The 27,746-nt window shown below is 34.6% G+C and overlaps 2 protein-coding genes and 1 long non-coding RNA gene across 13 annotated transcripts; 1 reads left to right on the top strand and 2 right to left on the bottom strand.

Annotated features, from left to right (window-relative positions):
• The first annotated feature begins 81 nt into the window (after positions 1-81).
• LOC105331398 (rho GTPase-activating protein 45) lies at positions 82-22,878 on the top strand. Of its 11 annotated transcripts, none has more exons than XM_034456693.2 (32): positions 82-333; positions 2,158-2,383; positions 3,733-3,876; positions 4,072-4,159; positions 4,304-4,376; positions 4,714-4,783; positions 5,309-5,443; positions 5,700-5,764; positions 5,917-5,961; positions 6,239-6,304; positions 7,656-7,736; positions 8,092-8,274; positions 8,711-8,788; positions 8,900-8,959; positions 9,082-9,278; positions 9,393-9,481; positions 9,643-9,801; positions 9,980-10,038; positions 10,184-10,315; positions 10,561-10,698; positions 10,796-10,852; positions 10,942-11,060; positions 11,175-11,255; positions 11,379-11,460; positions 11,685-11,784; positions 11,946-11,988; positions 12,126-12,174; positions 13,178-13,253; positions 14,303-14,410; positions 15,948-15,978; positions 16,688-16,723; positions 18,496-18,600. In XM_034456693.2, exons 1-30 carry the CDS (start codon positions 262-264, stop codon positions 15,974-15,976), a joined length of 2,904 nt encoding a protein of 967 aa, XP_034312584.2. In that variant the 5' UTR covers positions 82-261; the 3' UTR covers positions 15,977-15,978; positions 16,688-16,723; positions 18,496-18,600. The 11 variants fall into 11 exon arrangements, with proteins under 11 accessions (XP_034312584.2, XP_034312581.2, XP_034312583.2 ...); XM_034456690.2 differs by lacking the exon at positions 16,688-16,723 and adding an exon at positions 14,513-14,550; XM_034456692.2 differs by lacking the exon at positions 16,688-16,723 and having other exon boundaries at positions 18,496-18,637.
• A 1,236-nt stretch (positions 22,879-24,114) lies between these two features.
• LOC136270219 (uncharacterized) lies at positions 24,115-25,257 on the bottom strand. The gene is made up of 3 exons (XR_010707966.1): positions 25,126-25,257; positions 24,537-24,591; positions 24,115-24,378 (listed from the first exon to the last, which is right to left on the bottom strand). It is a non-coding gene; the product is annotated as an uncharacterized lncRNA (long non-coding RNA).
• Positions 25,258-25,674: 417 nt separating this feature from the next.
• LOC105331399 (protein sine oculis) lies at positions 25,675-27,407 on the bottom strand. The gene is made up of 5 exons (XM_011433555.4): positions 27,052-27,407; positions 26,843-26,964; positions 26,514-26,685; positions 26,184-26,346; positions 25,675-25,871 (listed from the first exon to the last, which is right to left on the bottom strand). Exons 1-5 carry the CDS (start codon positions 27,262-27,264, stop codon positions 25,675-25,677), a joined length of 867 nt encoding a protein of 288 aa, XP_011431857.3. The 5' UTR covers positions 27,265-27,407.
• Positions 27,408-27,746: the final 339 nt, after the last annotated feature.

Raw genomic sequence — 27,746 nt, 5'->3', positions numbered from 1 at the left:
TGTGGTTTTATTAGCCCCTTCTAATCTAGAGGTTAGCTAATAAGGCCTTTACCTTTCAAAAAGGTATTACAAAGGTCACGTGACTAATTCATTTCCGGTCGAATGATGGCCGACTTCTTTAACTTTTGGAAGTTCTGTCAAAAGTTGTGAACTCTGTGTTTGGTGATGCCGAGTTCGGTTTTAACTCTTGTTTAATGTGATTGAAATGGAAATATTCCATAATTATGGTGCTTATCCTGAAAATTACAAGACATTATCGTGATGTCCGCTGTGGAACGTCAGGAATTAGCATCAGCCAAGAAAATACCAAGTCTCGAAGTAGTGGAACAAAAGGTATATAAGTGACCCTGACAAAATCTTTTGCAAATACATACCAAGAAAATAAACTTGATACGCTTAGAAAAGATCAAATTGGTGCTAGTGTGAACTAAACTTCGAAACATACTTGAGATGTTTATGTTTTGGTGGCGGATCTTGGAGTTCAGAGATTGCATCAAAATTTATATAAAAAATGTAGGCTTAAATATTTGGATCCCACCTGCACATAGGGACAAAGGTAGTGAATGTTGGAAGACATACAGAAGTCATTATTAATCTTTAGTAGGCTAAATTTCTTTGGTACTCAATTATATTATATAGCTATAGAGAATGGGAGGGGCACTTGAGTATCAGTGAGACAGTACTGAACACCGTATCTACTTCAGTGTTGTATAAAACTCACCATTACTTACCTTAACAAGTCTTTATGTGGAGTTATTTCAAAATTGTATTTTATATTCTTGTTGTAAATGTCAGATGTAAATGCCAGGGTCAAGATGACTTTTAAAAACTTCTTACATTTTTTAAATTATTTTATAAAGAAAGAAATATGGTGAGTTTATTTTTAACAGAATGTTTTTCAATGTTAAGAAGTTCATTTGAAGTACAGATAAAATTGTATTTCTATTTACCAACACCTTTCCTCATTAGTATTGATACTGGGAAGGAAAACTGCAATTGTCAAAGTATGAATATTAAAAAAGTACTAGTCTAAATCCTTTATATTAATGAGTTATTTCCTGTATATTTTTTCGAGAACAAAATTTTTACAAATTCTCAAAACAAGTACATTTCTTGATCAGAAAAATATTTTTACAAAATGGAATTATATCTTCATGATCTTATTTCTAATTTATTCGCATTTCTTACCACATCAGGAAAAACACAGCGAAGTTTTTTTTTAACTCTATATGAAAGTGAATTTGCCTTGCCTTAAGTGTTTCTAAAGGAACACTTAGCTAATTACTCACCTGTACTAAACCCATTGAAGGAGTTATTTATGACCGTATCTCTATTGTGGGCAAACAGACAATTTAGTCAAGTTCATAGACATGCAAATGTGACTTGTTCAATTTGACCAATCTGCTCGTAATGGCCTAATAAACATACTAAGTATTGATTACATGTCAGGTTTACAGATGTTTACCTTTCAAATGATGTTTGTAGGAAATGCTGGGTTAATTTGATGTTGGTTATAGCAATGGAGAATGAGATATGGAGGTTCAGTGTGATTTTAATGAGCAGAGTGCTCTGTGAAGTTTCATAGTTGGCTGATCAGAGACGTAAGGCCTGACACATAGAGTGTGACTAGATGATTACTCTGATAACAGTTGTAAAAGGACCCACTTGCAGCATTGGCCACTCTGTGTGAAGTCCAAACACTGCTTTACTGCCCCAACAGTCCCCATATCTAAAAGTGATTGTGAAGTTGTTAGATTGGTCATTAGTTTTACAAGCTTAACTCGATGGACACATTTAAATGGACCTAGAGGGTAATGAATTTAACGACTGTTTTTATCAAGTGAAAATGATAAGAGAGGTTTAAATGTACATTTTAAAGTTGCTTAACAAGTTTTACCTTTATGGAAGTCATAAAAGTTAATGTTTGCGTAAATGTGATTTTCTAACCCTCATATAAGGAGGTTAGAAAAAAAATATACTGCATCGAACAGGTATGATTATGTATCAATTCAGAAAGGTAATTCGGTGTGTAATGTGCATGCAGAGATTTTTTTAAAAATGTACTTTTAGTGTAAATGAAAGTATCAAGTTTTAAGTTTAAAGAATGGATTTTTTTTACCTAGATGTTTATTGTAAGTACCCGTTTGAATTGAACAGGGACCACAGAAGGGTGTTGTGCCTGTGGGAGCCACAGATAGCCCATCCCATCCCAGCCCATCACAACAGAAGATGACCAAGAGCATGTCCTTGACAAATCTCAACAATAACCAGAAAGCCAGCGCTGGCCCTGTGGACCAAGATGATATATTGGCTCTCACTCAGCAAGTCAAGCTGTTCTCTGATGGCCTGTCTCACCTCAAAACCGTCTTTACAGATTTCTCAGGTAAGGTACTGTAAGGCAAATCAGGTCAATTTAGCTTCAGAAACATACGTTTATTTTAAATTGATCTCTCAAAAAGGAAGTTGAAAAATTTGCGACTTGAAACTTTACAGGGATTTATTTTATTTTTATGGCTTTATGAAAAAAAATTATTTTTAAAAAAAATTTATGATTTGTTTTTTTATCAACCAACAAATCCAATATTGATTTGCAACTGCAATATACCAGTTTTATGGCAGTATCTTGTTTGAAAGAAAGTTGTAAAATAGGTAGATATTTACTTATGTTCTCCATAAAATACCAATGTAAGTTTGGGACAAATGGTAGACATGATGGAGGCCTTCAAGAGGCCTTGAAGTTTTTAGCTCTGTAAAGCTGTATTAGAGACAATTATGTAAATTAAATTGAGGAAAAAAAAACCTCTTTGAAAACCGAATGCTCCCTTATTGAGAGTAATCATTGAGTTTGACAGAAAACAAAAAGTATAAGTAATTGTATACCATGTAAGAGATTTAAATTTGGGAATAAATGAGAAATGGAAATTGAGGTCAATTCTAATTTGGAAGTTTGATAATAGATGTTGTCTAATTTAGGTCACTTTAAATGGTGTGTAACTTAACAGATGTTAATAGATGGTTACTTGATGCTTCTCCTTTTGTATTTATGGCTTGTTAATGTTAAATGATTATAAAGTGTTTAAGTTGAATTCAAAAGGTTTCACATGAAAAGCCACAAAGCCGGTGAATGCAAACAAGGTGTACAATTGTATTGAATGTCACTGAACATGATCTCCTATAGAAACCCAGAGGAATCGGACACATTAACGATACTTATGGCATATTTACATGACAAAATATAAAATGTAATTGCATAGGCTTTTTTGTAATAATCTTGAATTTTGATCATAATTTTGGACAAAAAGCTGTTTGCTCTGGCTGGTGGAGTTGTGTGTGTATAAAAAGGAAATAATGAGAGTTACACAAGGTTTGAATATTTACATAGCTAAAGCTCTGTAATCATGAAATACAAGTGAAGGGGAGAAAAAAAAGTAGATAAAAACTATTGATAAACTATTTTTATCTGCAAACCATCTGTACAAAAATTCATGGTGACTTTGTTTTTCTTCAAGTTTCTGTTGAGAAGCAAAATGGTACGTCAAACAAATACAATTGTGTGATTGATTGAACTAGAGAAATAACGGAAAACATTGGGAAAACAATCCCTAAGCCAATTGCAGTGTTATTGCTTGTTATCTGGAATCGTGTTTTACCTGCTCAGGTGACGCATTGGATCCTTAAAGTTCTCACCTGTGATAGTAACAAGATGGATGGGCCTTTATGTTTTTTTTGCAGGATCTGGGGAGGATCTTCGGATTATGTCCCACTCCCGACTCGGAGAGGTCCTTGCCATTTTGAAGAATATTCTTCATAAATATCCTGCACTGCAGTCCTCGGAACTATTCTCAGCATCTGCGGGTCTTATCAGTAAAATTAAAAGTATGTGCCTTGTATTGTGAGTTAAGTTTATATTTAGTTAAATAAAAAAAAAAAAAATGAATAGACCTACAGTCATATTGAAAAGTCACGTTTTGAATTAAGAAAAAAATATATGACAGTTGTTTTTTTAGGTATTTTATTTTGAATTCATGAGAAATGATGTAAGTTTTAGTTTTTATTATTTTTTTATTGTAGCCCATGATTATGGTTTATCCCCAGCCTCTTTAGCCGATCATAATTTTTGTGAAGCAATTGACCAACTTGCCCTGGCTTTCAGCAGCAGGTGGGTTGAACAAGCAGCTGTGAAACTGTACATTGTATTTTTTTATAAATACAGGTTATTGATCTTCGAATAAATGTGTAGAAATATGCTAAGTCAATCCATCGTACTTTAATATTGGGTTGCATGCTCTGATAATTGTTACAGTGTGTCAGAATATTTGATGGGGGACCTAGGGAGCATAACCCTTACAAAAGAGGGGAAAGTGGACAAAACCAAGGTAAGAGCTTTCATAGGGTGTGGGTGTGAGGAATGGGGCAGGGGGAGAGAAAATAAAAGTTGTGTCAACAATACACACCCAGGTGGTCTAATAAACTGGTGTTTATAGAGACAATAGCTTGTGTAGCATGTAACAAGATGCTATCCTAATTATAACATCAATAGATCCACTTACTCTCCATCAGTTGAACTTTTCATCAAGATCTATTTACATCCCTGGAGAATTGACTGCTTAATCAACTTCTGATCAAACACTGTATATTTAAAGAAAAGAATTAGTAGCTTGTTGTAGAGACTGTCAAATTGTCCTTTATATTTTTCTTCTTTTTGATTCTCAGTCTTACGGAGACCTTTTGAAATTAGAGAAGAATGCTGGATTGTGTGCTGCAGATCCAGCCACTCAAGACAGTAAGTAACTCTGTAAAGCAGGAACAAATCTGATACACTGGAGCTTCTTGACAGCTACACAAAGGCTCCTGTCGTATGCAGGAATAATTGAACATGCACTGGGTTGATATTGAGTGTTTTATTCAGAAATCGGGCAACTGTCGCAATCAAAGGACCTATTAAGTAGAGTCCCTAGAGGTAGAGGTGACCTTTTCATTAAGTGAAATGTAATGATATGGCAAGTTTTACTTTGTATGTAATTGTGATAGTGGCATGTTAGCTAATGAATCCATTGTCTGCTTCATCTATCATCAAAAGTGCTGGCTGATGCAAAAGCAATTTAACAGGGAAGTACTCCATCACGAAAAAGCTGCAGCTATTCTCATCCTGCAGACTTTTTTAAAAATGTCTTTGCTGAGAGGGAGGGAAAAAGTATCCTGCTTGCGAACTTGCATTGTTGAAGTGTTTTACACAGAAAAAACTGAATACTTTGTATGCTAGCCCAATGGTACATGCAGGAGTGATATTTCTTTTGGTATCTTACAGCTATGAATCCTGAAGAGATTGATTCCATTTTGCTAAGATTGCAAGCTGGGGTGGACTTGGCCATGCAAAGGGCTAAGGCGTGGTCCAAGTACATGAAAGAGATCACTACATATATAGAGAAAAAGACACAACTAGGTAAGTTGAGTGCATCGGACAAAACAAGGATAGTGAAGAATAACTGTGTAAGGTATTTCATATTTTTTTTAAAGAAATTTTTTTAAGCCATGCATTGCTGTTCAAGTCAGTTTTTATCTTCTGTGTGTGATATTGGCTGCTGTCGTTATATGATGTTTGCTGGCTTGTAGTACAATATTGATGTGTCAAAAGAACTTGATCCAATTCCAGTATTGGGATAATGCAATTTATGTTTTTGATTTGAATTGATTTTCAGAGGCTGATTACACCAAGAATGTCCTCAGACTAGCAAACAATATGCTCCCTGTCCTCTCAGAGGAGGTAATTGTAGACCAGTCTTTCTATTGAAAGCATGATTGAAATGTAACATTGAATTTCTGTAGCTTGTGATGCGACCTTGGGGATGTTGAGGAAACTCAAAATTTGGTGGATGTTTTGTTTCTATTTTAATACATGTGATGATTTTTTTTCAGGGTTTTTTGCCTCTGCAGTCTGTGTTTTGTACAGCGATCTCACAAGTAAGCTCAAGTCAATGAAACATAAAAGAATTATGTTTCTATGTTTTTAATGCCATTTTAAAAAAACTTTAAGACTCTTCAAAACTGAATCCATTTTTTCTCTAATTCTGAAATGAAAGTCAAGTTTCTTCTTAATTAAATATGTGCAAGTGTTAAGTTATGCATTTAATGAAAGAGGAAAAGATTTAAACCAATTTGACACCAAAGTTTTGGGTTTAAAATGAATTTCATTGAGCATGAACAAACCTCTATAGCGTGTAACTGGTTTATTTTGTAGGATATTGAGTATGCCTCAACATGTCAAGCCACACAGACACTCATACAGTCCACCAAGTTTGTGGAGGTAGGTGACACTACAGCCATAATGCACATGCACAGATCTAGAAATTTTTTTCCAAATGGAACAACTTTAACACCCCCCCCCTTCCCCAAATCTGTGCATCAAGAATTGGAACTACATGTACATGTATGTACTATATATTCAAGTAGTTTCAGTAGCTTTGATTGGGAGAAGGAAGTAAAAGCAATTGAGAGCCTTCCGGATATTATTTAGTATGTTTCTACAAGCTCTAAAGCTACTCGAGATATTTTTCTTTTAACTTGGAGAAATAAGAGCCCTTTATTTGTTTAAGGTAGTCCTATACTCGGCACTAAATGGGCTCAATCATTAAATGCTTAGCTTTATATGATAAATATACATTCTTGCAATACATATACAAAAGAAAATATGTATGTTTACATGCTAGTTTGTTTGTTATCACCTCTCAGACGGGTTTACCCCCTTGTGAAAATTATTGACAATTATGAAATTTGACAGACGTCCGTTTTTCCTAAAAATAATTACCAATTTTGGGAAAATTAGAACTGAACATACAAAATAGAGTATAAATATTTATTTAAGCTATATCTCATCAATAATTTTGCGCAAATTTTTGTAAGTAAGTACGCTTTATGGACCTGATGTATCAAAATAGAATACAAAAAATGCAATGCTAGTATCCCGTTTGGTAATTTTTTTACTATTTTATGGACTCAAACTTAAATTCATGGTGTTTATTCTATAGATTGACATCTTAGAAAAAAGATTTGGTAAAATAAATTATATGTTGACGGATTACTTTTCACGCTATAAGCTCTAAACCAAGTAGACCCTGACAAAAAAATTCGTAAAAATCATGTTTTGCTACAGTTTTCTGCTTAGATCTGTCAACAATGTTAGATATCATTTAAACATTAATTAATTGACGATTGATTAAATTCGAAATAGCTTCTGTCTCTAAATTTAAACCGGTTTTAGTAAAAGAAAAAGAAAAATTCGGGGGGAGGGGGGGGGTCAAAACAAAGAAGATATAAGCATACCTGAGATCCTGGTTAATCAGAAACTTCGTTTTTCATTTTACTTTAACAGAATCGAGTTTCTCAACAGTAATCATTTCTATATCTCAAATAATACATATATTACTGTTCTAATTGCTTATTATTGCCATTGTTTACAACAGCGATGTAGAGCAAAATCAATACCGGGTATAAAAAGGCTTTGTAAAAGTCGAACCAATATTGTAAAATCCGTATTATGACGTAGTGAGATACTCGGACTACTTTAAGAAATCTATTTTTTTTGGGGGGGGGGGGGGGTTATTTAGAGTATCATTCTTTTGTTTGTATTGTTTTCAATTTGTGTCTGAATGTTGCAGCCTCTGACCACAAGGAGGTCTGAACATGACAAAATGAGACGGTCTGTGAAGGACACATGGGTCAAAGAAGTCAAGAAAATGGTAGGCACTTGTACCAGATACAGTAAAACACAGTTATAAAGCAGTATCAGGAACGATTCTTATTAAATGTTTTATCAAATAAATTCATGAACAATTCTCTATGAATGTGATTCTTTTCATCAGACAAATTCATATATTGTCTGTTAGAGGGACAAGGAATAAAGATTATGTAGCTAAAAGTGTGATTTTATTATAGTAGGTGTTCCCTGAAATGGTGTTTTACTGTATTCGTTAATTTGTTTAGATCATTAAATGATGAACATATATCATGGTTGGCAATCATGAATATCCTTGATTTCAATTTTTGAGTGTATTGTACTTTTGAAACTGTGCAGTAATTTTATCTCTTTTACAGCAAGAAGCAGTGAACAGTTTAAGGAAGTCCCAGTCCATGTACATGATGCGAAAGCAGGAGTACGAGAAGGCGCGGGAACAGTCCTCCAAGGTCGAGTCCGACATGCTTGACAAGAGCAACAGCAGCAGTGTCCTCAGTAAGATGGACAAGCGCAAAAAGCTGGAGGAGGATGCCATGCATAAGGTGGGAAGGGAGAAAAGTCCGAAAGAGCTTCTTAATTTAAGATATGGTTTCGAACTTACTCTATATACTCGGGGTTATTTTCGCCTTGTGAAATTTTCGCCCTTTTACACTTGTAAACAGTTTCGCCCCGTCTTGAATTCGCCCAGACACAGTTGTGTTTAAAGAAAGATAATATGAGACATTGGCATTTGCCCATTATTGAATTTGCCAGCTGGCAATGAGGACGAAAGGGGGAAAATAAAATGGGGGCGAATATTTCCCTGTGTACAGTATTACTGTGCATGATATAAAAGGAATTGATAAATGAGTCATTTTACATAAATCAGTACCCATGTTTCATGTTGTGGAAAGGTGGACAGAAATACATGAATTGGGTTGTCTAGGTGGTCTTGGGAAAATAGCCAATGTTTTAAGTTGTAAGTGTTTTGATTGGTAGGCAGCTGAAGCGGAGACAACATACAAAGCCTGTGTGGCAGAAGCCAACTCCAAACAACAGGAACTGGCCAAAACTAAGGTACACCTTAGAAGCAAGATTTTACAGTTTGACAAGGCTTCACTTTTATTTTAGTAATGCATGTGTTATTACTTGAATATTATTACGGATTGATTATGTGTTATTTTGCAGGGGGAACTTTTATCCAAGATCAGAGAACAGATTCTGTTGTGTGACCAAGTTATAAAATCAGTGAGTGAAAACTGTTACAATAAATTGGAACATTGTAGTACCATATTTTAATGAATATCCCTATAACCAATTAATAGTTGACTCTGGGAGGGACACTAAGTAAAATGTGTTGTGTTCCGTAGGTTACGGTGGAGTATTTTGACCTCCTGCACACCCTGACGGCCCCGATCTCTGTCCAGTACCAGTCCCTGTGTGAGGCCAGTCAGAAGTACCAGCCTGGCTCTCAGTTCGGCGCCTTTGTTCGCAGTGTCTCCATGTCCCCCACCAACATACCAATGAAAGAGGATGCCTTTGTGTTCGAACCATTTATTTCCTCAAGGTACACACACAGTTATATCCTTTTTGTACGTTATGTATTATTGGTTATAGGGTATTGGTGAATATTTTGTGTGAAAATTACGAGGAACTGGACAATTGATTATTTTTGTTTCAGAGAGTCACAGAGGAAAACAAGTGGGCAGTCGACTGGATCATCCAATGATCTCCAGTTACAGGATGAATCTCCACTCATGGGTAGAAATGGTATATTTTGTAACCTAGTTCATCGAGTTAAAAGAATAAGAAACAGATTTTTTGAAAATGCCATTTACTTTTCTGTTCAAAAAAAATCTACATTTTCTTTTCTGTTTTCTAAGTATTATCTACTTGAAAATTACCAGTGGAGGTTTGTTTTTCTGATTCAGACCGATATAGAGTGAAAGCATGGGGGACAACTCTGGTGAGTGAGTCGGACAGTGGGAGCAGTCGCTCTGTGGAGTCTTCCCCCAGCAGTAGTCCCCACCAGAGTGGGCGGAAACCCTTCGTCAAAGCAGGCTCTCTTGATGACCTGGAAGAAGCTGAGGGTAGATATTTTATTTGTGTGAATACTGAATACTTCAGAATGATTATAAACCAAATTGACATATATCGATGAAGAGTAATAATTATGGTTAGATACAAGATGTTTATACACGTACTTAGACTTATATAGTTGGATTGAATATGGAGTTTACAGGTATTGTGTTGATTTGTTTGTTGCAGGTGAAGCTGTTTTGCTAGGTTTACCCTCTACAGAAGTGGATCTGCAAGCTTTACTGAAGGTGAGACATGATAACACGTCAGTAGAACTGTATTCAATCAATTGGTTAAGCTTGACAGTTTTACAGGTGTGTTCCTTTAACTGTAATTCTTATAAAACAGTACAAATTTGGTATGTGAAATGCAATATTTAACCTGATATTGCAGAGGCAGAACAAGCGACGAAACACAACATTTGGTGTAGATTTCCAGGAGCAGGTGGAGAAAAGTCGATCCGCCATCCCTTCTATTGTGACAAAATGTCTGACAGAAATAGAAAAACGGGGCATCATGATCAAAGTAAGCTTACAGAAGAATAACACATCACACTGTCTTATAATAGAATGTCTGTTCAGAAAATTGAAAAAGAAACCCAAATTTTGTGAAGCAATTTTAAGTTCTTTTTTGGGTGTTTTTTGTTTTAATAATGTTAACTATTTATTTTGGTGTTTGACATACTATCTTATTAATGTACACATGGATGAACTGAGTCCATCAGGTTTAAGCTAGATAGGGTGAAGTCAGTTTATTCTCTGGATTTAAAGGGTATCTACAGAATGTCGGGAGTGAAGAGTAAGGTGGAGTCCCTATGTTCCAAGTTTGAAAAGGACCCAGACTCTGTGAACTTAGATGATGAGCATCCTAATGTCATATCTAATGTTCTGAAACTCTACCTTAGACAGGTAAAATAACTGTACTTTTATTGAGCTGCTTTGTGAGTGATTTTTGAAATTGATTGATGGCTGTGTGATAGTAATGTGAGTTTTTTCTTTTCCTCAGCTGCCTGAACCTCTTCTTAGCTTTAAGCTGTATTCCAGTTTTATACAAGTTGCAAAGGTATGAGCATTTTTGTTTTCAGTTCTTCATTGAATAGTATGCATGTCTCAAATTTTGACTACCAATTTCTCAATGTTATTTTAATGCAGGATAACATGGGAAATGTGTTGAATGAAGAAGACACAGTGAACAAGCTTGGAGACCTGGCTTCACAACTTCCTTATTCCAATTTCAAAACATGTGCAATGCTAATACATCATTTGTCCAGGTAAACTTTGTTGCTCTGAAAAGAGTTATTTCCCTTTTATCCTACCTTCAATAGTAGCTTACTGTGTGGTAGAGGATTGATTCTTGATCCTTGAATTGTTTTTGTTTTCTTCAGGATTGCATCATACAGCAGTTCAAATCAAATGACGGCCAGTAACCTTGGTATTGTGTTCGGACCGACACTTCTTAGGCCTTTGTGAGTAGCTTATAGTCTGTTTGGATCAGTCAAATATCAACACTGTGTAATCAGTTTCAAAGATATAACCATGTTAGTTACTTTTTTTATAAAAATCATTGATATATTTTTGTCCTCTTTTAGAGAGGGAACAGGCAGCCTGGCTTCACTGGTTGACACGCCTCATCAAACTCGGACTGTGGAGCTTTTGATCATTAATGTCAAGGTGGGCTTATCATTTCTCTGCAGTTTTGCTGCTATAGTATTATGTATATTCATAAATTATGTGTATTTATTTTGCTAGAGTAAGAAATTTGTTCTGGGTGGAGGGGGAGGTGAGATACATGTACCTAATACTGCAGAAAAATTTTCAAAGAAAATGTCTTACAAAGTCTAAAATAGGACAAAGCAGGGCACACTTTTAATGTTTATCTTGCTGTATTTGTACAGGAGATCTTTGGTCCCGAGACAGAGTATGAGTTGATACCTGGAGAGACGCCAGTGGAACAGTTGTCAGTGAATGGACAGAATCGCCACGAGAAGGAAGCAGGTAAGTCAGGTGATTGAGTCCTAGGGATCCTTTTGGAAGCCATTCACTTCATCCTTAGGTCAATAGGTCAATGTTCATTAGAATTTCAAGGGAACTTCTAAAATCTCATCATTTAAAAGTTTTTTTTATTTACTCTATTATATGCTTTTTTTTGCTTGCAGATCTAGAAGGAACCAAAGAAAAAAGCACCAAAACTAGATCTAGGTATTGGGAGTCTTGTGATGTCTGAGCAAAAAATAATAAGTTTGACAGAAATATAAACTTAAATGTGTTTCTAAGTCTTGTTGAAACTATTCAACAAATTTAGTTTCTGTAGTGTTAAGTGCTCTCTTATCTTACAGCACTGAGGAAGGGGACCTGTTGAATTTCTCAGATGATGGCAAATCCAAGGTATGTGAAAGGAGTTGGTTTGTCTAAACTTCATTTTATACCTAGTGTTTTATAACTAATACAAATAATTTGTTTCCAAAGATATTCAAAAAGTTTTATTATTGCATTGTAAAATTATTTATCTTTCTAAATTCAATTCTGTGATATTTCTTGTACTGAAATTACAGTGTATGTTCATACGAATTCATGGTAGTAAGCAGTGTAATTATTTTTAGATTATCTTATATGGTTAAAAAAAAAGGTAAAGTGTGTTGAGATTAGTGCTTGCAGTACAATCCTTCACATTCCAGATGTATACATATTACAGATCTCAGACAGCTTTTGGGAGTTGTGTCCCTTGGTTTTTCAGTTCTATCCATATTTAGATTTGATTATAGTGCTATTGAATTTGCAAGTATATTTAGTAGAAATGGTGAGCTTAGCTGCGATATTTATCAATATTTCTTCTCAAATTAGTTCTTTTACTCTAGTTGTAAAATGGAGAAGTTCTTTTCTGTATTTGACTATCATGCTATCCTTAGATATTCATTAATTAAATTTCAGCGTTTTTTTTTTTATATATATATATTTTGTTCATTTTCTGATTGAGAGATGAATAAAAGAAACTTAAAGTGATTTCCATAGGTAGACATTTTATAGTGTTTGTTTTGCTGTGGAAAATTTTTTATCAAGCAATATTATGATGTACATTTATGTATAATGTAGCCTGAGCTCTGATAGCTCTGTTTAATGGCACTTCTGTACCAATTTAACTGCACATTACACATTTAAAAGTACATTATATGGTGCACTTAATTTTCTTTGAGAAAGATTTCCAAGCTAACTTGTACTTAAAATCTCATTGAGAACCTCATCAACATCTTCAGAAAAAATGATATGTTATGCATAGGACAAAAATGGCCCTGACAATAAATAGAAGAAACTCTAGTACCAGAAAATGGTTGAACCTTTCACCACCACTGGATGTATGTAGTTGATGCCACATGGGCTCTTTCTATTCCAGCAGACTTCTGACAGGGACTATGTTTTACCGGGTAGCACAGACAAGAAAAGCTCCTCACCCCCAGCTGTGTCCGAGGGTAACGAACACTAACCTCACAGTATAGCCATGTAGCTTGAACACATGTCTGTCTGTGGCACTGTCTCATGTTCTCGTTACTGTCTCAAACTCCTCATGTGTCACTCTGAATGTATTCATGTAAATTGTCCAGGTGGATGGTGAACTTTACAATACTATTTGTGTACCTAATTTTTTTAAAATAAATTCTTTTGTATTTTCTTTCTTATTTTAAAAAGTAATTCATTTAGTATGCAATTTCAAAATTTTTCATGTAATATGTTCTGTTGGCGTAATGATTTAGCACTAAACAGAATTTTAAAAAATTAATTGAATTCTTGTTAGTCATTAACATGTACACTGTACATAACATAGTTCAAATAACTGTCAAAACTCGTAGGACTCTTAGTTTAACATTTACATAGCCCTAAAATTCTGTCTTATTTGATAATATTTCACAGAAATTTGGGGGGGGGGGGCCTTTTATGTTTATGTGTGGCTAGAAAATCTTCAGAGAGCATGCATTTATTCATCTGATTCTGGGGGTTAAAATAAACAAATTGCATTATGCATACATCTTGAACATTGCTTCATGGATAAGTTGTGAAACTTTGTACGTATCTGTCCTGTTTGAGCTCTCTCTGTCTGCTTAGTCCTGTGTGGAGTGAATCCTCTGGTGTGTGAATTTTCTCTATCCTTGATCAGGAAATCCAGTCGTGATTTGTTACCTGCATGCTTAGTGTTTGTGTAGAGTGGACTGTCTCCAGTTGCTGTGTGTGTACTGTATATTGCCAGATATTTTACCCATGTATCTATAAGTCTCTCTTGAGAGTAGTGCTTTGAAATAATGTATACAGATATTGTTCCTTTGTCTGAAGTGTTTAAAATGTTATAAACTTTAAAATTGGATTTCTTGCATTTCTCTCATTCATATTTTACTGATTTTAAAAATGACTTTTGTTTAAATCCAAATGCCAAAGCATGCTTGCTAGAATTTCATGTTTATTTCTTTTTATGCAACCTTTGCCTTGATGTTTGCATGGCCTTGAGTTGTATCAGTGACCCTTTCAGATGATAATGCCGATGTAGACTTCGACGATGACTTCACGGATTTAAATCTTCCCGACGAATCTTTCTCTTCCCAGCATGCAAATTCTGTTTCCTCAACAACTTGCAAAGGTAGTGTAGTCACCATAGCTTATTTGTGTGCTTTCACTTTCCTGAGTTGATGTTAGATGGAGTGATTTCCCCTGATTCTCATTTCTCTCCCTTGATCTGCAGATCGTGTGGATGTCATGCATGGTTCTTTTAAATATTAGGTAACAAGCTGCATGATGAATTATTGCATGTATCAAAGTTGTTATTTAGTGGATGGTACATAGACAGATGAATGGTTTAGGGATAAATGTATATATTTACATATATTTACATGTAGATACCTAATGTAAATCAAAATCTTGTTATGGCAGGACTATTATAGTGCTTTGAAAGCATGTTAGAAAACACACTAAAGTATATACCTACATTGAGTTTTACTTTAAATGTATTCTGCATGTACATCAAATGCTTGTGTATATGTATGGTGTATCCTAAATGACAGTAAAACACATATACATGTATATACATATTGGTGTATTTCTTAATTTCATTGTACGTGGGGCAACTCTAATTCCTAGATAAGCAGCTTATCAGGAGCTATAGGGCTACAGATGTTGGATATACATAAACAAGATTAGATCTAAGGTCAAACATTGAAAGTGCTTGGGATTGAAATTTGTGGGTTGCTTTAATTAACATGCTCATATATTTATTCAGATCAGTACTGGTAAATTTAATTACTTAATTAAAACGTGCTTTGAATTATTAAAAACAGCTGATTCAAACATGTAATACTGTGGAATCAGTAGAATTCATGGTGGCTCAATTTTCATGGTATTCATGGGTAGCCCTCCCCCATGAATTTACATCCTCAAAGAAAATAAATTTAGAAAGAGTTATCTTTCTTACTGAAACTGAAACCTCCACAAAATTATATACCTATGATAAGCATAAAACCCACAATCCATGAAAATTGACCCCCACAAATGTAAATGATTTCACAGTACATGTATATGATACAACAAGAGCAAAAAGACAGGACAGAAAACATAAGTATTTTAATTGTGACTTTATGCATGTGTTGGAATCTTCAACTAAAGCAGAGGGTAAGGAAAATTAACTGCTATTAATGAATTATTTTGTTCCAGCTTATTCTGAAGACAATGCTAATGCCATACTAATTATCAGACCCAGAAAGCAAGGACAAGCATGCTAATTGATTTCTTCTGAATCTCATATGAATATCTTTAATTATGAACTTTTTGATCAGAAATAAATATGTCAAGTATTTTGGTATCATTAAAGAAAATCAGGATATGATGCAGCTCTAATCCCTTGATTTTTGGGTCAAATAACAGTGATCAAGAATTAATCACTTTTTACTAAGCTCGGAGTCTCTGACTCTAACAATGACTAAGTTTATATTTATTTGTGTTTTATTTTCTTTGATTGCTTTGAAATTTTGTGTATTCATTTGAAAAGGAAGAAATGTAAAGTGCACAATACATGTTTAATTGACTCAAAATGTGATATGTTAAAGTGCTGTAGATATCTGTGTAATTAACTGTTTTGTGATGACTAATAACAATGTGGTTTTATTTTGCATCTTGAATTCCAGTCCACATTGATTTCCTGGGCTACGTGTAAATGTAAGTCACCCGTTCTAATGGTTTGATCCACCCCATCTCACTCTTCAACTGAACTGGGCATTTGTGGCAGTTGATTCCTCCCAACTTCATATTCATTGAACAAATCTTATGTATTGTAATTAATTTCATTTAAAAAATAAAAAATCTTGTGAGAGAACTGATTGAAATACAGAAAAACAATTGAACAAGTTGCCATGAATTTTACAATTTAAGCTCTCTATATTATAACACAGACCATCCTTCCCAGAAAATATCTGTTTTAGACAGTTTTCTCTTGTTTATTTATTTATAGTTCTAAATCTGGGGAGGGTCATTAGCCCCAAAGCTCAGTTCTCCTCACGCCTTTGTTGGTTTGGCTCCATTATCTACAGGTGTTCGGGTTAACCAGTTCTTCCTGAAGTCCAGCCACACTGTATCCAGGGGTTACCATACTTATATAATTATATACTCTCTGCATGCAGTTATCTACATGCATGTGTCTTACATTGATAAAATTATATTTGCATGGGTTTAAAAAAAAAAAGGCAAAGTTAATGGACTTTTTGTGGACTTGATTTATAATGACTGCATGGTGTGTGGAGTAACTTGATGAATTAGTCAAGCAGAGTACTGTACACAAGTATATAGTTAAGATTTGCGGTATCATTTTGATGTAGAGATTAGATTTGTTTATTGATTCACTGAATACTAGTACCACGTAATATTGTAGGAGACACCACTTTTGGCTGGTATTAATGGCACACAGGTAATGAAGCATGTTTAGTTGGCACTGAATCTTGAAGCCTTGTCTAGCCTGTTGACCCCTGACCTCTGTTGAACCTTTGTGTGTCATGCTGTGTTCTTTTTTATTTTTCAAAAGCAGAATTTTAAGAGAAAAAAACCCCAGTTCCCCCTTTTTATTAGTTTGCTAATTTTATTTAGAATATATATTCAAATTACATAAATCTTGATCAAAGTTTGTCTGCCAATTAATGTCAATAGATTCTCTCTAATGTTGCACAAGATTAGCTTGAAAGATTTGTACGGAACATACCAGATTATCATGAAAGTAAGAGTAACTTTATATTAAAATAAGTCATTGTCATGAATTCAAACCTTTTTCAACTCATCATACCAAAAGATTTTATTATGGAATTCATATAGCAATACTTCATTTCCTCACAAAAAAATAGAATGAATATTTTAATATTATGAAAGGGGTTCTAATTGTTGCAAATTAAATTTACTTTTCTTCCTTCTGTGCGACTTAAAATAAAATTTCTATTCATTTTATTATATGTGTATTTCCTTGCTTTCATTCACTACATCCAAGTTTGTTAGAACACTAGTATTCCGGCCGGCCTTAATGTTCACTATTTAACAAATTAAATGTACATTCCAAATACATGTACATATTGTTCTTCGCTAAGGTGAGCTTTGTGTTGTATGAAACACTAAATACCGGTAATATACTTTGAGTAGGACTAGTAACTAGAAATGTAATGTAAATTCTATGAAATTGAGATACTTAGTCAATACATATCTATCTTAGTAGGTTATTTTTGTTAGCATAGAAGTATTGTTCATTAGAATTTCAAGTTGTTCCATGCTGTCAATTTTTCCGTCTTGTATCCTGTTCAATCATTTTCTTACTTATGTTGTCGGTGCACAGTGAAGATCAGTAAACAGTAGTATTGTTATTGTCATGTTATGAAAGGTATAGCTCCTGTCCTATTGAAGTCCTATTCCTTACCTTTCACAAAAATAATCGAGGTTTAATGCATTTTTGACTACCGGTTATAGGCTTTTCTTCTTTTTAAAACAACTACTGGTATTTTCCTGTTATATTTCATTTGAAGCAAGATAGTAGCAGGCAGTTAACAAAATCTTAAATTTGAAGGTCAAGGTTACGGCTGCTAGAGGGAATATCATAACTAAAAAAATCAAGTCAATGAAGACATTGTGTTTGCTTGCTAGCTTTCATTTAATTTGTGGATTTTTCAGAAGAATTCATAGTTAATTACAAGCAGTTTTATTTTTAAAATGTATTTTTAAGAAATGATTATTTTCTTCAAAAAGCTGCTTGTTCATGCATTAAAACGGCACTGCAAAATAAGAAAGTTAATTCAGAATGCAGGTAATTTTTAATTCATAACTGGATTTTCAGGGAGTTATTTGTGTCCAAATCAGCTTCTGTATTTCTCTTTCATTCCCTAAAAAGTTTGCTTGCATTATGAATTTATCAGTGCACACTAGTCCCCAAGGCTGTTCAACTGATCACTTAAGAAACTTGTGACAATAATAAATGATATCCTTAAGATTTGATTCTTCTTCGTAATAAAAAAAAAAATGGTAGAATTTTGGATTTAGTATGAATTTGCATGATCTTATATAATAGATGTGTATTTTTTGCATGTAGATTTTTTTCTCAATTTTCTTAAAAGCAATAGTATTATAACAAAATAATTTTTGATAGACAGTAATTCTACTCATTGAAATTAAAAGATTTTCTTGTTTAATGCAATTTTGGTGTTTCAGGAATAGAGCGCTTAGCCAGACAGTATCGCCTTCAGAGCTTACCAATCAAAGAGGAGATTCAGAAAGTTACCCGGCCTATCATCATGAAGCCATGTCCCCCACAAGATCTAGCCCTGAGTCCGGAGTCTGCTAAGAAAATGCTGGTGCCCTCCATTACTATAGTAGAGAGCAGTCCTATCACCGAGTCCCAGCCTCAGATGTGTTACCCACTCAAGTCCTCAGACAAGTCCAAATTCCGAACAAGTGCCCTTCAAAACCTCAAATCCATAGGGCCCTCCTTACAGTCTTTTGTCATTGCCACTGCCAAAGGACTTAAAGCTAACTTTCCTTCAAGCACCAAAACAGACAAATCCGATTCAGTGAAAGAGAAGAAATCAAAAACCTCTCCACCTTTACAACGCCAGTCTTCCTCCGACAGTTTGTCGCTGTCTTCCATAAGAAACGTTCTCCAAAAATCTCCCAAACTTCCCAGGCAGGCATCCTTGTCAGAAATTAAAGAAAAGCCACATGTTTCAAAAGGATTCAAATCCCTATCAGATGAAAGCAATGATGTGTCATTTGAATCTGCCAAAAATATCTCTGTTGGAAACAAAAATGAAAATCAGAGAGGCAGTAGAATTGTTAAAGAAAGAGGTGATTCTGAAGTACTAACTCAAGAAGAGGAACAGGAACAGATCCCTTCAGATCAACAAGATGAGAATGAAATTCCTACATCAGAAAGTACTTCTACAGAAAATACGAAAAAAATGTCAGCTTCCTATCCAACAGTCAGCAACACAGAATTTCCCATTCAGAAAATGACTCCACCAATAACAAGACAAACCAAAGTATCCTTTGCTCTTCCTGAGGATTCTGACTCCTCCTCAGTTTCCTCAGGAGTGTCCTCACTGACCAGTCCTTGGTCCTCACCACAGGTACAGAGGCCTGCTTTAAGTAGACAAAAACCAATAGAGACTGAAATCACAGTGAGTGAAGAAATTACTGAAGATCAAGAGAAAACAATAAAGGAATCTCATTTGGTGTCACAAGATGATATTGTTGGACAAATGGAAGAAAATTCTCCAAGTCGGGATAATGTATCTTTAAGTACTGCATCCTCTAAGGAAGAAGCTCCATTGTCATTCACAGACAGCCAACCAGTGTCAGTGTTGGAGCCCAAACCCATAGTTGAGCTAAAAGACCAATCAAAATCCTGTTCTTCAGCTGATGGTGATCAAGCTGTCCAAGCAGATGAAATTATTTCAGAAGATTACCATAGTGGAGTTGTTAAGAGTCTAATTGAATCATCAAGTCAGATTGCAACCTCTATTGCCACAACCAAAGAAATTGAATTCCAGAAGTCAAGTATTTCTTTTGATCAAGAGGAGGATAAAAGCAAAAACCAACTGAAACCCCCAGAAAACAAACCAAAAAGCCTGTCATCCTCCTCCAGTGAAGGCGATATTGTCAATAATCTACTTTTAAGGGATAAGGATGGCATTTCAGCAACAGATAAAGACGAATCAGTTAAAAAGGCATCTTCTACAGATTGTCTAAGTCCTGACTCAGGGGTTGAGGAAACCTCTCCTAAATCCCCACAGGAGCCATTCAAATCCTCCATCGGTTCGTCTGCCTTGCTTCTGTCAAGTTTATCTCCTGTTCTTCCTCGAGGACACAACTACTACTCCCATTCTCTGTCTTCCTTGAATGCCAATTCCATTCTAGCTGGCAATGTGCCAGTGAGACCAGGCAGATCCAATGTAGTGCGCAACACTGGAGTGTCATACACGCCACTGAATTCATTTTCACAAAGTGTGCCAAATCTAAGAGACTCTCAAAAGAGACAGACGTCAGCTCCCCCTTGCTTTCGACAAAGCTTACCAGAAACCAGTTTTATGGAAGAGGAAGCAGAGAGCACTGGTGCTAGAATCATGAGTGCCAGTTTTGAAGGAATACCTAGAATGGACACAGATAGTGAAACTGAACTGAACAAAAAGTCACTGCAAATTGGCATCAAGTCGAAAGAAGGTCCCAGTAAAATCTCTACCAATCCTGCTGTAAGCAGAACTAAAACGGGTCCAAAATTACAGTCTTCCAAACCAGCAAGAGACAGTCAAAGGCCTCCAAAAGGTCCTAGTGGAATAGTCATGGGAAAAGCCGCAATTCAACCAAACAGAGGTGGACCTAGGTCTGCAGCAAGCACGCGCAAAACTGGACCATCACAGGACCCAAAGAAACCAGTTGAAGCTACAGGTACAACTGATGAAACATGCAAAAAGAAAAAGACATCTCCATCAAGAAAGTCTCCTGGTGCCTTAGCTACAGCTGAGTCTCATAACTACTCATGTGCTACATGTGGAAGACGAAGATCAGCTGCTTCCAAACTACTGGAAGAAGCACAACAAATGTCCGACAAAGAAAAGTGTGGTACAGATCGGGAAAAACCTAGTAGTGAGAGGAGGCTATCTGCGGGCAGTGGAAGAGGAAGAAGGAATTCTCCAGATGATAGGAAATCCAGCGAGACCAAAAACAAAACCCCAAAGTTAAACAAGGACAGGACTCCCAGATTTGTCTGATGCTTATAAAACATGTGGAAGATTCAGTTGAATAATGTAAAGTATTCTGAAGACAAGGATGATAAACTCTCTGTATACAATAACAAACTTTATTTTCTAATATAGAATTCAAGAATTCTAGACTAACTAAAAATTCTTCTAGTTGCCATATTTAAAAGGAAAATCTCTTTACTGCGGGTCTGTGATATTTCATTGGTGGTAACAACCTTACACAGTAGTGGTCACTTAAATTGTCCCAAGATGTCAGTGTTTTGTGCAATATGATTGGCTGCTGCATTCAGAGTCAATAGGTCATGCTGATATTGTGGTTGTTTTTAATCACGCTGAAATGTGTTTGTAACGTGATTTAGAGTATTTATTGTATCTGCTTGTGGTTTTATATTTTATATTGTTTCTAGGTTTATACATTTGAATTATGTATGAGTTGTTTTTTTTTTTTTTGTGGTATAGTGCATCGTGTTCATTCTGTAAGATCATTTGTATATATTAAATATACAGTTGTTTTTTTTAGCTCTGTTGTGTGTTGTCTATTTTTTGTCTACTGCTGTAACATCTAGTCACTCTCTCAGGAATCCTCAAATAGTCCATCATTCAACGTCAGAGTTGCAATATTGTTGATGACGCAATTGAGCCACATAGGTTTCACATATCACTTTTGATGTTAATTTCTTTTCTTGCCTGCGTTAAAGTTGTAGATCTGTAAGTGTTGTTTGTGTGAGAAGTCCTATCTGTACTCAACTAATATATTGTAGAGAATGTGCATGTTTTCTAAAAAGAATTTACAAGTTTTCCAAAAGAGTTTCAAATTCTATAAAATTTTACTTGTTATTGTCAGAATGAATCATATTTATAAATTTTCCTATTTTAAGGCTATTTTTTAAGTCTTTATAAATATTTTTAGTTATTTTTCATAATTGCAACATGGTCTTGTAACAATTGAAATCACCCTAAGGACTTTGTATCATAATATTTTCACAAAATATGAATTAAGAGGAAATAAATAATAATGATTATATTAATTATTGTGAGGCAACCTTCTTTTTTTATCTTTAGAACCAATCCCTTTCAGCCCCCCCCCCCTCCCCCCCCCCCCAAAAAAAGACTTACCAACTTGACACATTGCAATCTATTGGACATATTCATAAATCTTATGATTGATATTGGTTCATGAGAAATTATGACTTTAAGATGTTTTGGCTTTGTTTTTGGCCACCCAAGTAATTTTTTATTGTATAATTTTATTGTTAAAAATTCACCAAGACTGAAAATCAATATTGGGGTGTTGGGGATGGGAGGTTGAAATGAAAAAAGGTTGTCTTAACATGACTTTTTTTTTTATTCTTATGCAATGCATTATATTTTTATTTTGAGAAGGAAAGGTCTAATTTAATTTTAATTTGGTATTTTATATTATTTAATACTCATTCTTTTGTTTAACCGTGTTTTTTTTTTCTTTCAAGAATATTCTCTTTCAGAAGGGAAGACTATCTGTGGCCATAATGTTTTTACAAATCTATACATATTATAATCTGGTATTGAAAACAAAATAATAGAATAATGAAACTATTAAGCTGCAATGCATTTGATATGGTTTGCATTGTTTTGATTACATGTATTTTAAAGGATCATAATCTCAGCCTCTCATATTGTGTAGATTTAGTTACTGTTAGTTATAACGGAAGTTTTCTTGGATGTATTTATCTCGAGTTAGATACCATCAGCATATCTCCAACTGTTTGGTAGTGCTTGTTTAATAGAAATTGAAGCAATTCGTGAAGGAATTGCACATTTATTATAACTAAGAATTGATAATAAAATGTGAAATCAAGTTATTGTTCTTGTATTGGGAAGAGTGTGATTGCATCACAAAAGCAGGAAAAATTGTACAAGAAAACATGTGATCCCTTCCTTTAGATATTGGATTGATGAATTTGATGTCAACAAATCTTTGAACATGGAGAGAACACCCATTTGCCTTAAGCTGCATTCAAGATCATAGCAGCTACCCTAGCTGCTACCTGTAGGTTAGATATCCCAGTCCTATTGAATACTCTAAATGAATTATGTGCTGGTATTGCTAAGCTAGTGTATTAATTGTGCAAGATCATAGTGGATACATAGAGCTAGAAAAAAAGCTGCTGTGATCTTGAACAGTCCTGGTGACCTTCATTTTGGTTGTTGACTGTCAAGCAGAGACGTATTAAGGCATTGTTGAAAAACTTAAAATTCTACCGACAAAGACTAATAAAATGCCCTCCTTTTCAGATTGAACCAAGGTTAAAAAAATTCAAAATTTTGGAAGAAACCAGAATGAAAATGTAATTACTGTAGAAGCACATATTTTTGTTGGGTTTTGAACGAATAAAAATTCCGTTGGCATTTAATTTTGTCATTAAGTAATCTCTGCGCATTCATTAATACTTTGGTTAAAAATTCGTCATGGATATAATTTCGTTGGTTTATACTGCCAACAAATATTTCTGCTTCTACAGTATTTTATTATCATGCATAATTTTTAAAAGTTTTGTAATATAGATGTAAATGTATAATAGTTGCTACTTGATAACAAAATTAATGTCCAGATCTGTGCAATGTTAGCATTGGTGAAGTATATTAAGGGGTTTTCTCCATTTTACTAAAAGATATTTATGAAGTAACAGTAACGCCAACAAGTTTTTTGTAACCCTGCATTTATAAACTGCTTATCATTTTATCATTTTATGTCTCGCATGCAGTGCTTGATGGATATCCATTGGTTACAGAGCTTCCAGTATTAAAGTAAAATGCTGCCACTCGGTCTAGCCTATCTTTACTTGTCGCCTTTTTCTTATAATTAATGAACTCAAATGCAAACTAGCTTTTGTAGGTGAAATATTCTTTATTTCAGTTTAAAAACAGTATCAAGAATATCTAATTGAAATAAATATTAACTTTAAATAATTAATTTATAAATAAATTATGAATAAATAATGATCACATTCTTGTTTAAGGGTCTTGCAACATGCAGAAAAAAGTGTTGTCGTACACGGACACAAAAACAAAAGAGCATTCTTTAAAAAAAAAAAAAAAAATTATGTACACATAAAAAGAGATCAGCTAGTACATGCCCAGCATATTTGTTGCATTCAATTAGATTACATGATTTTATAACAAAAATTGGCTGATTTCCATCAAGAATCATAGAATATAAAGTAAAGGTAGAATTAATGCTGACAACATCGTCCAAAGCACCTGTTGGGGCTTAGTTCATGTGATGGGAAGACATTTCTCCAGTGATCAGGGGTCGCTGAAGATCCAGCAACATCAAAGCTGCCTCTGTGTCACCATGCTGCAAAATACGCTGACAAATCAGCATCAAAATCTCACATATATAATCTTATTTGGATTTTATCTTAAAGCAAAGTTAACATTTGACATGATTTTTCCATATTTTTTAAATCATTTTTTTTTATAGCTAAAAAACCGTTGCAAATTTTTTAGTCTTACCTGAATTTGATTTCTATTGTATTGGCAGCGAAAGTTTGCTTCATAAGAATCTCGACTACAATAAAATGCATACATATACTGAATTTATACCTCTCTTGTAAAGAATCAAATTGTAACTACACTTGCTTGCAAAAAATTAGGGATTTTTTGGCGAGCAAAAATGGACTTTACAGAAATTGACTAATTAACCATATACACATGTAATAGGAAGATTGTATTATTAGGATAGTATATGTATTACTGTCTATCTATTGGTTACAATTCTCGAGGAAGGTATGAACAGTCCACCCTAAGAATAATTGTTATTCTCCCCATTCTCTCCCCCCCCCCCCCCCCCCCCCAATTCCTAGAAGCGAGCTTGGCCATTCTTTTAAAAAAACTGAAGCCCGTCACACATAAGATCACGTGATTAATTACTAGTAATCTGTTGGTCAGATGAGCTTAAACCACATTCCAATTAAATTACAACAATTGCAAACTAATTCATTTATAACTCTATGCAGTATTTATCCTTGAAACGATACAACATTCAATTATTTGAAATTCTTTTCTTATAAGAACATACAGTTTTAAAGATCATTATAAGTACCTCTGAAGACATTGTCTGCAAAACGGGTTTGCAACTGGCAATTGAAATGTCAAAGGTTGACTGAAAGCATCACCATAGTAACAAGGTTCAGTCACACATGCTGCATTGCTTACAGAATAACCAGCATCTATAGATTGGAGAATGGCCAGGTTATGATACACTATAATCTCAGACATTTATTTGCTTGAATGATGAGATATTTTTTTTTATAATGAAGATAAGGTTGTTATAAAAGACAAGAAAATTTATAACCACTACCAAGATTTACACAGAGGTAGTCCTTTCATTTATATGTACATGTATGTTAAAAATTGATCAATTAAACCTAGGAAGAATTAAACCTAGGAAGTGTTTATAGCACAACTATAGTTGAATCAAATTTTAGCTCTCTCTTGCATAGGTTAGCATAATCTTAAATTATAGTGCAATAGGAGCTAAGCTTGTAAATCTATTTGAATAGTGTAGATCCAAGGCGAGGAAGAAGTTTCCTTGCACTGCTGGTTTTCATTAAAGTGAGGGCAAATTTACATCTTTATATATATAATTTTTTTATTTAAATAAAGATCCCTCGCCTTTAAAGAACTGCATTTGGTATTCATCAGACGACCAACACTTTGCATCATACGGTGAACTTTGCTCCTGATAATTACATGAAGGGGAGGTAATGGGGCTCCCAAAGGCTTTCTTCTGCCATTCTTGTAAACTCTGTAGAGGATGTGTCATACTCCAATCGCTGCTCCATTTTTCTGCAAAATAATTGGTATACATTATGTACACAACAGATTTAAAAACGTGTACAAATACACAAGCAAACTGTCCAATTATTTATGGTGTGCGGTCATACAAAGAGCAATTAAAATATGATTTGAAAGCATTGCATTATATTTTTTTCTTTTCATATTTCAACTGTTGCAAAATAGCATGTTCTATCAATCTACGGAAACTTAGCTATGGAAAATAATACAATTACAGTTTATACAAAAAACCCTCACTTTTAAAAGGCAGAAAGCAGAAATATTTCATCAAATGAAATGAACTATATACTATGTGTAACAAACCATTGTCAACTGCTGCAGCAATGTTAGGCCTGAGGTACAGCTGTGGTTTGTTGGCCATTGGCAGGGACATTTTCTGATCAGCCTTGCTGTCTCCCATTTGTGTTTTCCCTCCATGAGATCTGTGTTTGACTTTGCGTCTGGCATTGGAAAACCATGTTTTCACCTTTGGAAATCAGAAAAAAAGTTATTCATCCCAAATGATATGCAATGGTAGCTTCTGACATAATTCTGTATTTTTGAGTCAAATTAACTGAAATGTATCAAGCTATAAAGGTTTCAGCAAATTCTGACAAAATTGCAATTTAGTAAGTTCATATAGCGAGTTACAACCTGATAATCTGTGAGCCCGGTTTCTTCACACAGTTCTTCTCTCTGCTGTTTGGATGGGTAGGGATTGCTTTCATGCCGACTGAACCATTCCTTCAGAGTTTCCCTTGCTCTCTCTGGCAACTTGTGCTGGGGTCTCTCTCCGGATGGACAAATGTTTCTTGGTGGCGGAAACCTGAAAATAAAAAATGCATATATCAAGTACTGTAAAACGTCACATAAAATAAAGTATGCTCATTGATGATGAAAAGATTATCCAAAACCAGAAAAAATTTAACAATGACATATTACCGTGACAAAATATCTTTGAAGTGGATCAACAATATACATACTTTTTGCGGATCCTGAACCTCATCAGCGAGTTTAAGGGTCTGTGTATGTTCTCCTCTCGTTCCCTGTAGTGAGCTTGGTCCCAAATCTCGATCAAATCTTCAGAATTTATGAAATGACCATTCTGGCGAACAAAAAATAGAATTATATTACTATGTAGCACACATTTTCCAATCAGTTAAATATATTTACACTCAAGAGAATTTCATACCTCGATGATATGGTAAACTTTCTCGAACTCCCTTTTTTCGAGGTAAAATGCGATCATTGCACGGCAGTACTCATCGAACAGCATCAAACTATCTTTCCTCTTTTCATCTAAATTGTCAAGAAAAAGAGCCACCATGTCGTACTTTCTATCCAATACAAACGATTTTATAATTCGAAGAATTTCTTCGTCTTTCAGCATTGTGTTTCGTTCCATTTCCTTTTTAACTTTCGAATCGTGAAACCCAACAAACTTTTCTTAATGGGATTGACAATGAGGTTCACAAAGGGGGTGAGTATTTTACATTAACTGTTGTAATACGGAATTTAATCTAATCTACTCCAAAATATCCAAGAAGAATTATTCTTTATTGATTTTTACATTCAAAAAGATAGAGTCGAATGAAGTTGTGTCAAATAAAAAATAGGCATATAAAATAACAGCAATTGTCCTCGACCACCCCAATGTGACGTAATGTGGCAGGTCCTTTGCGTATCCATTTCCTGTTTTGGTGAAATTGCGTGTAATATACGTTCTCGATAAAATTTACATGATTGCAGACCAAATGAAATGCCATCTGACACCTGCTTGGAGAGAGAGAGAGAGAGAGAGAGAGAGAGAGAGAGCACGTGCGGATTAAACGGACGGGAGGGAGGTCGGGGATCCCACTGGAAAATCAATTAAAAAAATTAACAAAG

The sequence above is a fragment of the Magallana gigas genome, chromosome 7, assembly GCF_963853765.1.
Source record: "Magallana gigas chromosome 7, xbMagGiga1.1, whole genome shotgun sequence".
NCBI classification, from domain to species: domain Eukaryota; kingdom Metazoa; phylum Mollusca; class Bivalvia; order Ostreida; family Ostreidae; genus Magallana; species Magallana gigas.
This window is presented reverse-complemented; position numbering and strand designations above follow the sequence as displayed.

Bases quoted from the DNA above. Each gene is read 5' to 3' on its own strand.
- LOC105331398 (XM_034456683.2), top strand. From the start codon at position 262: ATGTCCGCTGTGGAACGTCAGGAATTAGCATCAGCCAAGAAAATACCA. The intron at 2,384-3,732 runs GTAAGGTACTGT...TTTTTTTTGCAG, and splicing joins CGTCTTTACAGATTTCTCAG to GATCTGGGGAGGATCTTCGG. The intron at 9,482-9,642 runs GTATATTTTGTA...TTTCTGATTCAG, and splicing joins TCCACTCATGGGTAGAAATG to ACCGATATAGAGTGAAAGCA.
- LOC105331399 (XM_011433555.4), bottom strand. From the start codon at position 27,264: ATGGAACGAAACACAATGCTGAAAGACGAAGAAATTCTTCGAATTATA. The intron at 26,347-26,513 runs GTTGTAACTCGC...TGATTTCCAAAG, and splicing joins CCGGGCTCACAGATTATCAG to GTGAAAACATGGTTTTCCAA. The intron at 25,872-26,183 runs GTTTGTTACACA...ATTATTTTGCAG, and splicing joins TGCTGCAGCAGTTGACAATG to AAAAATGGAGCAGCGATTGG.